The sequence below is a fragment of the Carettochelys insculpta genome, chromosome 2 (assembly GCF_033958435.1).
Source record: "Carettochelys insculpta isolate YL-2023 chromosome 2, ASM3395843v1, whole genome shotgun sequence".
Lineage (NCBI taxonomy): Eukaryota > Metazoa > Chordata > Testudines > Carettochelyidae > Carettochelys > Carettochelys insculpta.
In genome coordinates, this window is record NC_134138.1 from 247614135 (window position 1) to 247629650 (window position 15516).

At 40.5% G+C, this 15516-nt stretch overlaps 1 protein-coding gene across 2 annotated transcripts in view; it reads left to right on the forward strand.

Annotated features, from left to right (window-relative positions):
* The first annotated feature begins 396 nt into the window (after positions 1 to 396).
* YME1L1 (YME1 like 1 ATPase) overlaps positions 397 to 15516 on the forward strand; it is a 49132-nt gene continuing 34012 nt past the window's right edge. The window contains exons 1-7 of one of the 2 annotated variants that reach the window (XM_074984908.1): positions 397 to 605; positions 3383 to 3514; positions 6570 to 6732; positions 12237 to 12335; positions 13078 to 13187; positions 14815 to 14965; positions 15054 to 15161. In XM_074984908.1, coding sequence (XP_074841009.1) covers positions 573 to 605; positions 3383 to 3514; positions 6570 to 6732; positions 12237 to 12335; positions 13078 to 13187; positions 14815 to 14965; positions 15054 to 15161 — 796 coding nt within the window. In that variant the 5' untranslated portion in view covers positions 397 to 572. The remainder of the gene's footprint in view (positions 606 to 3382; positions 3515 to 6569; positions 6733 to 12236; positions 12336 to 13077; positions 13188 to 14814; positions 14966 to 15053; positions 15162 to 15516) is intronic. The other variant, XM_074984909.1, reaches the window with a different exon arrangement.

Below are 15516 nucleotides of genomic sequence, written 5' to 3' on the forward strand. Positions count from 1 at the left end.
ATACCCCGTGCTGTCGGGCGGCTCGCTTGGGTCCGCGGCTGTTTCCAGAATGATGGGCTCGTGCTGCGACGACGCGACGCTGACCGAACCGAGCAGCTGACGCACGCACCTCACACAGCTGCACCCCAGCCGCAGAAATGGTTCGGCCCAGCGTCCTTGCTACTCTTTTCTCCCCCCAACCCCCACCCCGCAGACGGAAGGAATGGTTTGTTCCCGCGCGCAAGAGTGTCGTGGGGAAAGGCTGATGTACGCACGCGAGACACACTGGTTGCTAAGGTGTCTGGTTGCTGGTGGGGGAGGGAGGAGAGAGCGCGCGGCAGGAAGGACTGGGAGGCAGTATGACCCGGAAGCGGTATGCCGCACCGTCTGTTTCCGGCCCAGTTGTAGTTAGCTTAGTCGTTGCCGGCCGTAGGAAGCGGCCATTTTCAGGGGAGCCGAGCCGCTGAGTGCGGCTTCTCCCGGTAGTCGTGTCAGAGGGAGTGAGAGGTGAAGGCTGCCGGGCGCGTAGGTCGCCGCTTCCGGCCGGAGGAGTGGGGTGGGGAGTCGCCGACGCTGCCCTCCTAGAGGGGAGGATGTTTTCTTTCTCTACCACCGTGCAGCCCCAGGTGAGTGTGCTGGGGCGCGGCTGGGATCCGGGGTGCGGGGGAAGAGGCGGCTCGCCCCACTACTACTGAGAGGGAAGGAGGTGTCGGTGGAGCAACTTCCGTCCCTTGTGTGGGAGCCGCCGAGCTGGGACATTTCACCCTAGAAAGTCCCAGAGCTCACGCGCGGAGGGGCTGGGGGTGTGGCGTGCAAGGAAGGAGTCAGGGAAGCTGACGGGTTGACGTCCAGAACTGGCAGATACACCTGCTCGGGTCTGAGCGGAGAGCCCTCTGCTCTTTCGAGTCCAGCCACCCCGCCTGTGGCTCGGCTAGGTTATTTCTTTCTCCCTTTTCTGAGCTGACAAAGGAGGTCGAAATACTTCCCGGTCTCTGTCACTCTGTGTGTCAGTAGTAGAAGGAACCAGGTGTGTAATGAAATACACTAGCCCAGTGGTTAGAGTATTAACTTGGGGTGAAATCCCTTCTTGATTATAGCCTTTTGAGCACCCTCGGGCAAGTCAGTTTCTCTGTGCCTGATTTTCCCATCTGCAAAATGTGGACAGTTTAGCATAAACGTGGCTTATATATGGGCGTTGTGTTATTTATTAAATATTGGGTGATGCTCAAATGCATCAGTGATCGGGGCAATATAGATACCTGAGAGAGAGGCCTAGATATTGCACGCAGTCATTCTTTATTTGACATAGCTTGTGACTACACCTAAGCCTCAGCCAAATATGCAGCTGACTGCCTTTCACCTTCTGGACTCTGGTACAGTATACTACAATCCTATATATGTCTTGTCTCTTAGCCTACCTTATTCCCTTCCTGATTAGTCCAGTTCCTTGCCATGGTTAGATGCCTTAGTGTTACATGGTAGGTTTTGTTTCTTTTTGTTTAGGCTACAATATGGCTTATTAACACCTTCACAATTTACTTAGTAAGTACTTTTGTAGGAAATGCTAGTAACCAATAATACTGGCATGATTATTTGTCCTATTTATGCCGAATAGCACAGTAGAAATTTTAACAATAAACTAATCAGAAAATGTCAATTCTGTTAAAAGTGCAATGTGCAAGGTTTCTGAAAATGGTCAAGCTTGGGTCTCTGCTTTTATTTGTGTGACTTTTTTAAAATACCCCACACCTGTTGAGTTGAGCTGCCGCTAGATAGTACATCATACTGGCGCTTCTCTAGTTGCCTGTTTGGTTTCTTCAGGATTTAAAAATTTATTCATCAGTGGTATTACTTAGATGGCTACAGCTTTTCTCAGTATCCTCTCCCTCATCCTTTGCTGATCTTAGGTGTACCAGTTCCCAATTGTAGCAAGCCTGAGAGCTACCAAAACATTGTTTGTTTGGTCTCAACTCTGTGAGGAAAACACTGATTAATGAGGTTAGACTAGGGCAATGTGATACAAAGAAATAAAACTATATATAAAACATTTCAACTATATCTGTAAAAATGTTGAACATGCATAATTTTGGCCAAATGTCTGGCCCAACAAATGGGGAGAGAGCCATTGTTATACAGATTACCAGTTCTACAAATTACAATACTTTTGTTTAAACCAGTTGGTTGATACACGCATACTTCGCATTGCCCAGACTTAGACCACTTACAAACAAGCTGTCTAAGCAGGATCCACGGGACAAATTATAGCTGAAAGAGAAAATGGAAGGTGTAGAACACCAGTGAAATTTCAAACTCTACCGAGTTTTGAGATTAAAAACTGTTATTTATTTAGCAAAATTGAACTCTCTATGCAAATTAAAATATTTACATTACCCTTTTTGGATGCTCAGGTCACTGTTTGTGTTCTCCATACATTGTATTTGCAGAGCATTGCATGTTTACTATATAATACATCATGGAAAAGTGGTTTTGCTGTGGGATTCGTCCAGATTTTGGTTTAGCAGACACCTGCTCTAGAGTGATGGAGGCCACTTCATTCTTGTTTACAAAATGAACCAATGCACTGTGGAGCTAAACATAAATTAAATTAATAAATCCCTTAAATAATTAAACAGAATCTTAACTTGAAATCTAGACAGTTTAAAATACATTCATTTATTTTTCTTGCTTGTAGGTTCCTTTGCTTTTTTATGTTTCTGTAATCACATGTAGTTTGCAAATGTCTCTGCATTGCTGCTGTGTTAAAACCCCTCAAGCTGGAGTTTGTATAAAGTAAATTTAATTCTGTCCATAGTCAAAGTGGTGTTTAATGAAACTGAAGAATATTTTTTCTGATTTTTCAGTTACACTAATCTCAGACAATTCAATAATAGTGAAAAATTCAGAAGTATGATTTTTAAACTGGCAGTTGCTTTCTTATCTGACAATCTACTTTGAGCTACTTCTTATTGGGACATTACCACCTGTTTTTGGCAGTAGTTGTCCTATTCTAGTCCAGGGGTTTTTGCCCATAATAAGTGTTTTCTTGTGGCCAGCAGCATGCTAACAAGGCGATGAATACTCATTTCAGTGCCTCATTAGTATTCTCCAATTTGGCCATGAGAATGGCCATTTCAAAGTTTTGGCCAAGTGTAGATGTAGCCTTTCTGTTTCAGTGCTAACTCTCTGTCTCAATCTGTAAAATGGCAATAACAGGCACAAGGGGTAAACATTGAGCCAAAATTTAGAAAGCATTTTGAGAACTTAACTTGGGAGGCATTGCATAAGATCATATAATTTTATATCTGTACCTGAGGTCTGGATACCTGAATTTTCTTTTTGGTATTTAATTTTGATGGCATTACTTTCTGTTAGTGTGATTCATTTAATCTTTAATTTCCTCCAGGTTACAGTTCCTCTGAGTCACCTGATCAATGCCTTCCATTCACCAAAAACTTCAGCTACTTCTGCTAGTACAGCATCTATTCAGGCTGTACAGAGGGATACAGCCACAGAACATGATGTTCAAAGCAGTGAGGTAATAAGACTTTTGGAAAGAGTTGAGATTATATTTACATTTAAATAAGGCCTTAAAATTTCTAAGTAAAAATATATTGTCACGCAAAATAGTTTGATATCTGACAACGAGTGTGGTATGTTATCCTGTGAATTCTGTGTATTAAAATAAGAGGCTATTTTTGTTATTAATACATTATTTTTAAATGGCACCTTGTTTTTGTACAATGCGCCACTGATGGAAGGGCAGTTTTAAAACTACTATGAAATATAAAATATCTACAAGTTCCTCAATTTCTTGTGCACCACTCAAAACTTAAAAAAGCATCTGGGGAAAAAAGAGAGAAATTACAGATGACTCTGTGTGTCAGTCAGATTAACTGTAACAGATAGCTACAGTTGCACATTCTTGAAGAATTTTTCTTCTCTCCGACAGGATAACAACATCTCAAAGACTAGAAAGGTTCCAGAGGCTGAGAGAGACAGGAAAACAATGCATCTATTTCCATGTCTGCTCATATAACGCAATACAGGTTGAAACTATATTGTCCATCTCTCTCATCCGGCAACATCCTTCATGTAGCAGAACAATGGATGTAGCTGGAGGGGAGAGCACCTGGACCAAAGAACACCAGCTGTGCCTGGCACAGGGAAGCCTTGTGGGTGGCAGGGTTCTCAGTTGGCAGCCTACTCTGGGGAGCCCCAGGGCAAGGATCCGGTTCAGAGAGTCCCACTACCAGGAGCCTGACTGGGTTTGGGGAGCTCTGCTGGGGGGAATCCAGTTGAGCCCCACTTTTGGGGGCGGGAGCTGGGCTGTGGCACTCAGCCCTGCTCCCAGTCCTGCAGCCGTGGGGACCCTGGCTGGGCTTGGGGAGCCGGGGATCCCCATGGTGGGGAACCCCCCACAGTCCCGCTGCGGGGAGCCAGCTGGGCACCGAGCCCTGCCCATGGATCCCAGATGGAGGAACCCTGGCAGCCCCTCAGTAGAAAGCCTGCCCCAGCTGTGGTTGAAGGAACCTCAGCAGTTTCATGGCTGGGAGCCGGCTGGGGCACAGAGCTGTCCTGCAGCTTGGAGCTGGCTGAGGTGAGGCGCTCCAGCAGCTCTGCGGCTGTGGGAACCCCTGACTGGAGGGAGGGTGCAGAGAGGAAGGAGAGGGGGAGCATGGCAGCCCTGTGGAAGCCTGCGGGAGTGCCCCTCCCCCAAGGCAGCTGGCCTGACCTCCCCTCATTTGGCAAATCCCCTCATTCGGGACCACTGAGGTCCCAAGGGTGCTGGACAAGGGAGGTATAACCTAAAGTAGAAAACATGAATAAAAATAAATATTCTTGTAAAAAAATAATTCATATGATTTTTAATGTAAATTGATTTTTTTCTTTTTAAAAAGTTATTGAAGCTTAAATTTTGAAACTATGGCAGTCGGTTAATGTCTGCATTTACTTTAATATATTATAATAATTGACATTAAATTAAAAAAGTAACCAGTGCGTGCTGCTACCAAAGTTATAAAGAAAGTCGGATCACTGAACAGCTTGGAAATCAATGGGTAAGCACCCAAAGCTTTTGACAATATGGCTCTTTTATGTGTGCAGAGAAAATACTTTTTTCATCTTATTCATGTAGTGCAGTTCAATGACTACAATAATGGGGGATTGAAAAAGCAGGAAAACTTGTTTTACTCCTCCAATCTATAAATAAAACAAGGTATGAGATTATCAGATCTGCTTATAATAAAATTTTGAAGCATGTAGTGACCAGAAACAATCAGTTCAGTTCACTAACCGCAGGTAATTTTTGTTTAATCAGTTAAGTTTGTCAAACATGATTGCATTTAAAACTTTGTCTATTCAGCACATATTGGCTATGTCTACACTAGCAAAAAACTTCGAAATGGCCATGCAAATGGCCATTTCGAAGTTTACTAATGAAGCGCTGAAATACATATTCAACGCCTCATTAGCATGTGGGCGGCCGCTGCACTTTGAAATTGATGTGGCTTGCCGCCGTGTGGCTTGTCCACAGGGGCTCCTTTTCGAAAGGACCCTGGCTACTTCAAAGTCTCCTTATTCATATCTGCTCATAGGAATAAAGGGACTTTTGAAGTAGCCAGGGTCCTTTTGAAAAGGAGCCCCGTGTGGACGAGCCGCGTGGCGGTGAGCCACATCAATTTTGAAGTGCCGCGGCCGCCCACATGCTAATGAGGCGTTGAATATGTATTTCAGCGCTTCATTAGTAAACTTCGAAATGGCCATTCGCATGGCCATTTCGAAGTTTTTGGCTAGTGTAGACACGGCCATAGCATAATTATTAACTAAAAAAGCAACTTTAAAATGCTGGTTTTGTGCCTTTAATTCTAGTTTCCATCCAAATAGAGTTTGGAACATCACAAGAAAACAATCATCTGGTAAATTAGAAATGCATTATTCACTATTTTTAACACGGCATACATTTATTCATAATCTTAATTTTTCCATTAAGATATATAACTGCTTGTATAAATATGTACAGGCATTTGTTGTCCAGTAGCAAAAAAATACAAAAATTAGTGTGAAAGTTAGAGCTGGTTGCTGTTCAGCATGTTTTAATGTTCACCAACTTATGAGAACCAACTTTTCTTTAGGAAAATAAGTACAAATGTAAAACAAGATTTAAAACTGTCAATTTAAAGCCAAGGTTTCCTGGCTGCTGACTTAAATCATGACTAAAATTGGTGGTTGATTTAAGTCAAAAAATAATTCAATTTACTGTGCTTTCAAATATGAAGAGAGCACTCTTTTATAGTTAACAAAGGAAACATTTGCTTATGTATGCTGGCAAACAAGCACACATTTTGATAAATACACACAAGATTGCCTATACCAGAAGCTTATTTCATATCAACATTAACTGGCTTAATTTTTCTTTTATAGCTAAATTAACTCTTCCTGTTTCTCACCATCTAAAAATAAGTGTTTTTCAGTTCAAAATTCTTATTACATTAAAAATCTGATAGTTGAAGCTCTGTTCTTGGCAGAAGTCTTTTCCCCCTGGGTAATCTGATGATGATAAATATTTTGAATATTTTTTTATTGTTTTATAGCCTGTACTGAATCTGAGAGACCTGGGATTGTCTGACTTGAAAGTTAGCCAGCTTGATGAACTCGTGAACAGGTTGCTTCCTGGCTATTCTGCAGAAAACAAAATCTCTTCCCAGTGGCATACATCCTATATCTCTGCACAGTCCTTCTTTGAAAATAAATATGGTATGTTTGGGGATGGTATACCAGTATTATCATTTCAACAAACATAAACATAGGATTAGTGAAAGCTGTCACACTTAAAATTTTCAAGATGAAAGCAAGCTGTAGGTAATTATTTTATACAATTACTTAGATTGTGGTTTCAAGCAAACTGTTGAAGACATCAGTAAAAGAAATCAGAATATCAGTACCATACTTGCTAAAATGGATCATATGTGGCGTTTTTCTGAGTTTGTTCATCTTGTACCTTTATTTCCAGTAATACTCAGTGTTATAGATAGGTTGAGACTTAATGATTTTAGAGTTCATTTTTTTTCTTCTGTTTAATAATCAGATGTAGTAGCTAATTTCATCAATTTAACTTTGATGCAAATACATCCCTCTTATCTATGCCAGGATTGAGCTTTCAGGTGCCAGTGAGATTTCATGAATGGAAGTTGAAACTAAGGCTATTTTGGCTAGCCTAGAGAATAAAGTTGATTTTAAGGGAGTTAGATTGATTTTATGATGTACCTGTCTTCACTGCAAATAACATTAGGTGGATTTTTAAGGGATCCTAACGTCGACTTTTCTACTCCAGCTTTTTCATGAAGAGCCACAGCAAATTCAAATTAAAAGGTCAATTTAAGGCTAGTGTAGATACACTGTTGTTTTATTCAATTTTATTGGCTTCCAGAAGTATCTCAAACTGCCCCCAGTGTGTCCATACTGACCATCACTTTCACCTCTGCTGCTCTCCAGGTGAGCAAGAAGTAGGAAGCAGGGGTCAGCCCAAGCTCTCTGGCTGCCTTCTGCACTGCATGGCTGACAGGTCAAAATGAAATTAATCAGAATAACAATATCAAAATGAAGCTTTTCAACAATATCAACAACAAATTTTCAGTAGCTCCAAAATGAAACTTTTCAGATTTTTATTAGTTCATTTTACATTTCTCAGAACTGGCCCACTAGCCTTGTAATGGCATGTGTTAGGGGCAGGCTGTGGAAAACTGGCATGAAAATGCATTTGTAGTTTGTTTTCAATGGGAGTGGGGAGTGAGGGCAGTGCATTCTGGGATGATGGCATCAGACACCCACAACCACTTGCAGTGCATTTTTTTTCCCATAACACACTGGCACAGAACCCCAGAATGCAATGGAGGAGCAGGAACTGTGGGATAGGTACTTACACTAATTAGGCTACATCTACATTATGAAATAAAGTTGAATTTATTAAAGTTGACTTTACACCACTAGATTTTTATAAAGTCGATTATGAGTGCCCACAAATTTAGAAAGTCAACAGTGTGTCCCCATTACCTGTACTAAGTTCAACTGTGCATTGTAACTACCAGTGTATCTGTCTTTGAACATACTGTGCCAATCTAGATAAATGCCCTCTCTTTTAGTTGTAAGGATTTCTGCAGCTTGTAAAATACAGCCATGCGGTATGACTGCAAAGGAATTCAGATTGGCAGGACTGTTAATATGCGTTGCTGTTTCATTACAGAAAATAATGTAAGAACTTGGGAATTTCTTTTGCCATTGTGCATGAGTTCAGACCAGATGATCTTTATGGGACTTTCTGGCTTTAGAATCTGAGTCTTTTTTTAACACGTGGCCCCCCCCACCCCCCAATCTTCTGCTAAATTCAAAAGGAATGTTGCCACAGAAGCAAGGTGTTGATAGAAGTGCCCTGATTGTTCTACAAGTAGCAGCAATTAGCTGGTATCTAAAACCTGCTTCCATGGCATAGTAGATGGGAGAGTAGGAAGAGGGAAATCAAATGTAGCCAAGACTCGGCAGACTTGCTAAAAGAACTGCATCTTCAGTGGGTGTAAATATGAAAAATAACTTGCAGAAACACGTCTCTGGTTGAAAGGGGAGCATTGAAAAGGTTTTTGGGAATCTTCAGAGCTATAGAAGTTCAGGTCACCTGTAAAAGATCGTTAGATTGATTTTTTTTCAGACAAGGTGACTGAGGCCAAGTTTTATACTACAGTGAGGTCAACATAAAGCAGTGTGCACCAACCTAATTCTGTCAGTGTACATGCTATAATCCTGTTGTGTCTGATGTAAGTGCCCTACTACAGTAGGGTCGGAACATTCACGAGGGTTCTGTGTTGAGAACGCTCTCAAATGTTGAATTCCATGATTGCAGCAGCAACTGGCGCTCCCGCTTGGGGCCCCGGGGAAGCATTGGCTGCCAGCGCTTGCGAATAATTGAATTCGTGGACCTTAAGTTCACAAATGTGGGGACCTTTCAGTATAGCAATGTAATACCTCAACAACAGGTATAGAGCTTATGTTAATGTAATTAGGGTGAAACAGTGTTCTGGTAGAGCCTGTGTTACTTGCATCTATTAGCTGTTGTCAGTTTTAGTCAGGATGTTGCACAGTCTCTGCTTCCCAGCTGGTCTGCCATCCAGGTTTTTGGCTCAGGCTGCTGCCCATGTTCTCCACAAGGAATCCTGCTGCCCCTGGTGGCTTGGCTTATTACTTCCAGCTGGGCTGCTGGCCAGGTTCACTGTTCTGACTCTCTGCTAGTGTTCCCTCTAATTTTTTCCATCCATGGCCAGAATAAATGTTGTGTGCACCAAGGTATGCGTGGCTGTTCACCACCAATAGAGGCACATGCCCACAGTCAGCAGCATTCTGCTTATCAGGTGGGCAGCACCTAACTGTCTTGGATGGCCACCCAAGCATTCAGCTTACAGGGAACACCTCCTGCTCCCACTAGGAAAGTGGATGCACCTGTGGGGAGCTCTGTTCTTGGATCCCAGCATAGCTGTCTTGCTCCCAGCCAGGAGTCAGGAAGCTCAGGGCAACTGGCCAGCTCACACTGGAAAACCAAGAATCCTGGTGTGGTTTCTCCATTCCCAGCAGGAAGATGGGCAGGTGGGTTAAGGAGCTTCATGCAGAGCTGAGAGCTCTGATTCTCTGCTAGCCATGTTGCCCCTTTCGCATTGGTGGAAGCATTCCTGGTGAGGATGTGCACCACTGACAGAAGGGCTGTGCAGGCATAAACCACTGCAGTATTTACTTTCGTGGCTATAAGTTGATTTAACAGAAGTCAGCTTAAGTTTATAGTGTAGATGTGTCCTGGGGATGAGCTGTTTGCCACGGGGCAAAGAGCACCTGAAACTCCAGTGTAGGGGTAAGAAGTCTTATAATAGGAGAAACTGCTTGAGAACTGATGGTCATTGTAACAGCTGAAATCAGAATCTTTTCTTTTGATTGTAAAATGTTTAACAACATATCCTTATGTTACTGAGATAAATCATAATGATTCAAGATGAAATATTTTACTACCTTATGTAGAAGTTAAGTTAGTTTTTTTTTTTTTGTTATTTATCCTCACTTACTTTAAGGCTGGGATTTTAAGTTGCCTAAAAGGTTTGGATAGGAAAATGAAGAATTAGGTGACTAAATCTAAGTGTTTGAAAAATGTTCCTGAGTTTTAGATGTTTTTTCTTTAAAAGAATTTGTGTTAATTTAGCTATATAGTTTATGTATAACTGCCGACAATCGGCTTTGATACTTCCAAAATTTACTTGTAAACACTTACGCAGGATGCAAGCGCGCATTGCTTTTTGCTGCTATTCTTACATCTTCTTATGACTTCATTTGTACTTTTGGTATAACTTAGTGTTAGATGGTATGGAAGAACATTAGGTTGATACCCCAAAAAGATTTAGGAATACATCTATGTCTAAAGGCAGGGGAAGTGGTTTATTGTTTGAAGAATGTGCTCATAATTAAAGATTGCATAGTAATACAGACATTCAAGAATTCACAATTAAGGTTTTGCATTTAACTCTAACTTTTGCATTTCCAGGCTTTTGAGCATTTAAAATGTTAATGTTTCATTACGGGGTTTTTTTTTTGTATTTTAATATACTTTTAATTACATTTAAGAAGATGACCCAGAATAATTCTGAGATTTAACCAAGTCATACACAGTAGAGTCTCAATATTCACAAACCTGCATTTCATGAATTCAATTATTTGTGAGCGGCTGGAGCGGCTGCTTCCTCCAGGACACACAGCGCCGGCAGCTGCCACCGCTTTCCCCGCGGCTCCGGGCACAGAGTGCTGGCAGCCGCCGCTTGCCCCAGGGCTCTGGGACACAGAGCGCCAGCAGTCGGGGGCTGCCACACTGGTGAAATTCAACATTCTTGAGGGTTCCCAACATGGAACCCTCACGAATGTTGAGCCCCTCCTGTAAATACCTTCTTTGAACATATATACACATTAAAAATGTATTTTTTTTTTTTTTTTTTTTTTTTTGCCTTCAGGGTCCCCAAAATCAATATGTATGGACAATATTTGTACCATCTGTGAAGCCTAGGATTACCCACAATTTTAAATAGCCCATGCCTACGTAATGGAGATTTTGCACTGCTAAGGAACTGATTTCAATGGCACTAAACCATAGGCACTTCAAACCTCAGTGGTTCAGGAACCATATTAGTGATCAACCTTACCCAAAAGAGCCACAGTAGTGTGAATTAATTGTTTAACTTACGATATATATTTTTATTTTATATACATAACATTTACAGCAAATTATTGACCAATTATTGGAGCATAACCATCCTTATTGGCTAATGCTACTACTACTAAGTATCCTTATTGGTTAATAACTTTGACTGGGTAAATATTTAATCACGCTTTTTTAATATGTGCTGCAGAAAGCCTCAGGAAACACATTAAATAACTATTTGCAGTTTAGGAACCTCATTCTGAATATCTCTTAATAAAACAATGAATATATATGGCATGCTTGTCATATGCTATCTATTCAGAGTAGCTAACATTTTTAAATGGTGTTTGCTGGCACATTTTCTGCTGTTGTTCTTTTTTCCCACTTCTTGTTTTCATGTTATTGCACAAATATTCAATGTACTTTAATGTAGTCTTAAAGTATCTTAATGCTTTGTATGAATCTTATATTTAAAGCAGTTCATGAAATTATTCTCTGCATAGAAATCCTATGAGAGTCTAGTTAATTTAATTGGGATTTTCCCATGGAAGCTTTAGGTGGAATCTTTTTCACCTGGAAGTTCTAATTAAAAGAATTCTGGTGTGTTGAGAGAGTGTCCGAAATGAGGAACTTCAGTATTTCCCCAATGAATATGTTGTTAGTAATGGTTTTTTCTATTGGTCTGTGATATTTGAAATGACCAGATATAAGTAGTAGACATTTGGATTTGTCATAATTATGAATAACTTGGTCTAAGTCAGTAGTCTCAAACTCAGGGGCCGCTGACTGACTATGGCCAGAGTGTTTTCACAGTCCAGCTCAGGAGTCCTGGTAGCCCAAGAAGGGGTGTGTCTGCATCCAGCCTTCAAACTCTTTCCTGCCTTCCCCTTCTCCCCTCCCACTCCCCACCTGTTGCATCCTATCCCCAAAGGGAGCTGTGGACCACAAGTCTGAGACCCCTTGTCTAAGTAAAAAGTTTAGTATGGAATATAATCTATCAAAAATGGAAATCAGGCTTATGTTGTTGAATCTTTTTTTCTAGGTTTCATGGATGTATTTAGTGTTTTACGATCATCTTACTTGTATAGACAGCATCCTAGTCCCCTCCAGAGTGTGTGTTCAGACCTTCAGCGCTGGCCAGGTAAGAAGCAAAAAACTATACCTCATGAGATCAGTATTTTGTTTTTAATAAACATAATTCTCTCTCTCCACCCCTCCCCCCGCCCACTTCCCCAGAGATTCTACTTAGTCTGAGTGAAAGCGGGTATTCAGCAAATATTGGCAAACTTACTGGAATTTAGTACTTTTTAAAGTACTCTTAAGTTGGAAGACCTCTTTAAGTAACCAACATGGTTTCTTGGTAAAGTCAATAAATATGATATAATTAGTAGATCTTGCTTTTAGGTGTGAAAGTAAGTGATGTTGGTGAAGAGTACCTCAATCCCCTCATCTTTTGAGTCAAAAAGTAAATTCAGGCTGACATCAGCACTAGTGATCTTTCCTGATATGCTCCTTGTGTCACTCTCCTTTGATTTTGTATTGGGATTGCTGTCCATTTCAGGAGGTATGCTGGGGGGATTCACGAGAACTTCAGTATTAATTGGGGAACTGGGTTTTGAGAGCCTTTTTGGAGTGAGTGTAACATTTCAAAGGCTCAAGTGGACTAATGGAAATGACTGACAATTTACTGGTGTCACCTAGCACCTTTTAGTATAGTTGCTTATATAGTTTATTGTATAAATAATAAAAACAGTCATTTCTAAATGGTTTTAGAGAAATAAGACAAAGGAAGAACCTACAAAAATGGTGAAATCTTTATTTGACAAACCTTATTCCTTCTCTGCTTTGAGGAAATATAATGTTAAAGGAAGGTGTTCTTTAAGTTTTCATACAGTCTCGGGGTTTTAAGACTTTGAAATCAAGAGCAAGACGTCTGCAATCAACATCTGAACGATTTGCAGAAACAGAAAATGTACCTCCTTCATTTGTAAAGGCAAGTAAAAAGAGCCACATTTTAAGGTTATGACATCTGTGAAGAAACTGAATACTTAAGTCATGACATTTCGTTACTGAATAATCAACAATGTTCTCAGTTCTTGAAAGGAACGTCATCTTAGATCTTACAACTGGAAATAATTGAAAAGATTCCATTTCCCCCTCCTTAATACTCCATCCATGACTTAACTTATATATTACTGTTATGAGGATCCCCAAGTCCATTACTACGCGTAAAGAAAGCAGGTTGAAAACCAACCTAAAAGAGTAAATTTTTAATCCCACAATAAAATATTCATGTTTATGACTTTTATTTGGTAATTTATTTTAAAAGTAATCTTGGAGACCAGTGAAGTACTCTTATAAACAGAAGTTCAGAGAGTGGCTTCACCTGTCACTTGGCTATTGCTTTAAGAATAGTTGCTTTCGTGGTTGTTGTCTTTTTAACACTGTAGAGTGTTGATCTGAATAGGCAGTGGTTTTAACCCGAAAAGACAACTTGTAGAAATTTGATGCAGTAAATGCAATGACCCAGATGTTGGAGTAGCCAGAACATGTTATTGGAATAGATCCTCTGTCATGGATGCCCCATACAGTTAAACATCAGAGTTACAAACTGACCCATCAACCATACACCTAATTTGGAACCAGAAATATGTTGTGTTAAATTTAAACTGCTTAAAAATTAGATAAGCTATGGACTCTGTTACTCTTCCTGCTTCAGTTAAATTCATAGAATCATAGAAGAGTAGGACTGGAAGGGACCTCGAGAGGCCATTGAGTCCAGCCCCCCGCCCTCATAGCAGGACCAAGCATTTTCTAGACCATCCCTGAAAGCCATCTATCTAACCTCTTCTTAAATAGCTCCAGTGGTGGAGATTCTACCACCTCCCTTGGCAATTCGTTCCAGTGTTTGATCACCCTGACAGTTAGGAACTTTTTCCTAATGTCCAACCTGAACCTCCCCTGCTGCAATTTCAGTCCATTGCCTCTTGTTCTATCCTCAGAGGCAAGGAAGAACAAGTTCCCTCCCTCTGCCTTATGACACCCTTTTAGATACCTGAAAACTGCTATCATGTCCCCCCTCAATCTTCTCTTTTCCAAACTAAACAAGCCCAATTCTTTCAGCCTTTCTTCATAGGTCATGTTCTCTAGACCTTTGATCATTCTCATTGCTCTCCTCTGGACCCTCTCCAATTTCTCCACATCCTTCCTGAATTGCGGCGCCCAGAACTGGACACAGTACTCCAGCTGAGGCCTAACCAGCGCAGAGTAGAGCGGGAGAATGACTTCTTCTTAAGTCATTAAGATGGTTAAAAGCAGCGTTTTTCTTCTGTATAGTAAAATGACTATATAGCTTTGAAAATGTTCAGTTTTAAACTTCTAAAAGAAGAACCATGATGTTTTTTCAGAGTTACAGCCTTCATTCCCAGGATGTTCATAACTTTGAGATTCTACTCTATAACATTTTATACTGCAAACAAATTCATATTGCTAGTGTCAGTGTTTTTCTCTGAAAAACTTACAGGCGTGGAAGCCAATTCACTCTCATTCTTGCTCTGTGTGAAAACTGGTTCTCTGTCAAAGAGAATACAAAGTAATATGAGTATGCAATATATGTTTAGGGACTCCTTTCGAGAGACCGAGGATCTGATGTTGAAAGCTTAGACAAATTAATGAAAACAAAAAATGTGCCTGAAGTTCATCAGGATGCATTTAAAACTGGTTTTGCTGAGGGCTTTTTGAAAGCACAGGCACTCACGCAAAGAACAAATGGTAAGCTGCTTTAACTTAATACCAGCACATTCTGTTTGAAAAGTAGTTCATTTCATCCTATTTAAAATATATGTTTCTTCTTTTACAGATTCCTTAAGAAGAACACGTCTTTTTCTCCTTATAGTAATACTGCTTGGTATTTATGGCTGGTCAAAAAACCCATATTTATCTGGTAAAGGCTCCTTTTCTGATACTGGTTTGTCAACTTTTCATTCCTTTAACCTTTCACTTTACTCACTTAATTTTTATACAAGCTGAACGCTAAGTAGAATGCATATTGTAGTTGTGATTATTTTAAGGTAATGTTTCAAAATACCAAAGGAATTTAGGCAATATTTGTTGCTTTTTCACTCAGCATGTCAATAAATACTACACATTTGTAAAGTAACATTTTCCTTTCTCTGTCTGTTCCTGACTTTCTTGACTTATTTGGTAATTCTTGCAGAGCAGGGTGGAGGGAAGAAAATGAACTGAATTGTTTACTGAAAGAGTAATGTGACTCAGAATTTAAGTAATCTGCTCTCATTCAGTTCAGTGAGGAAAGGACTCTT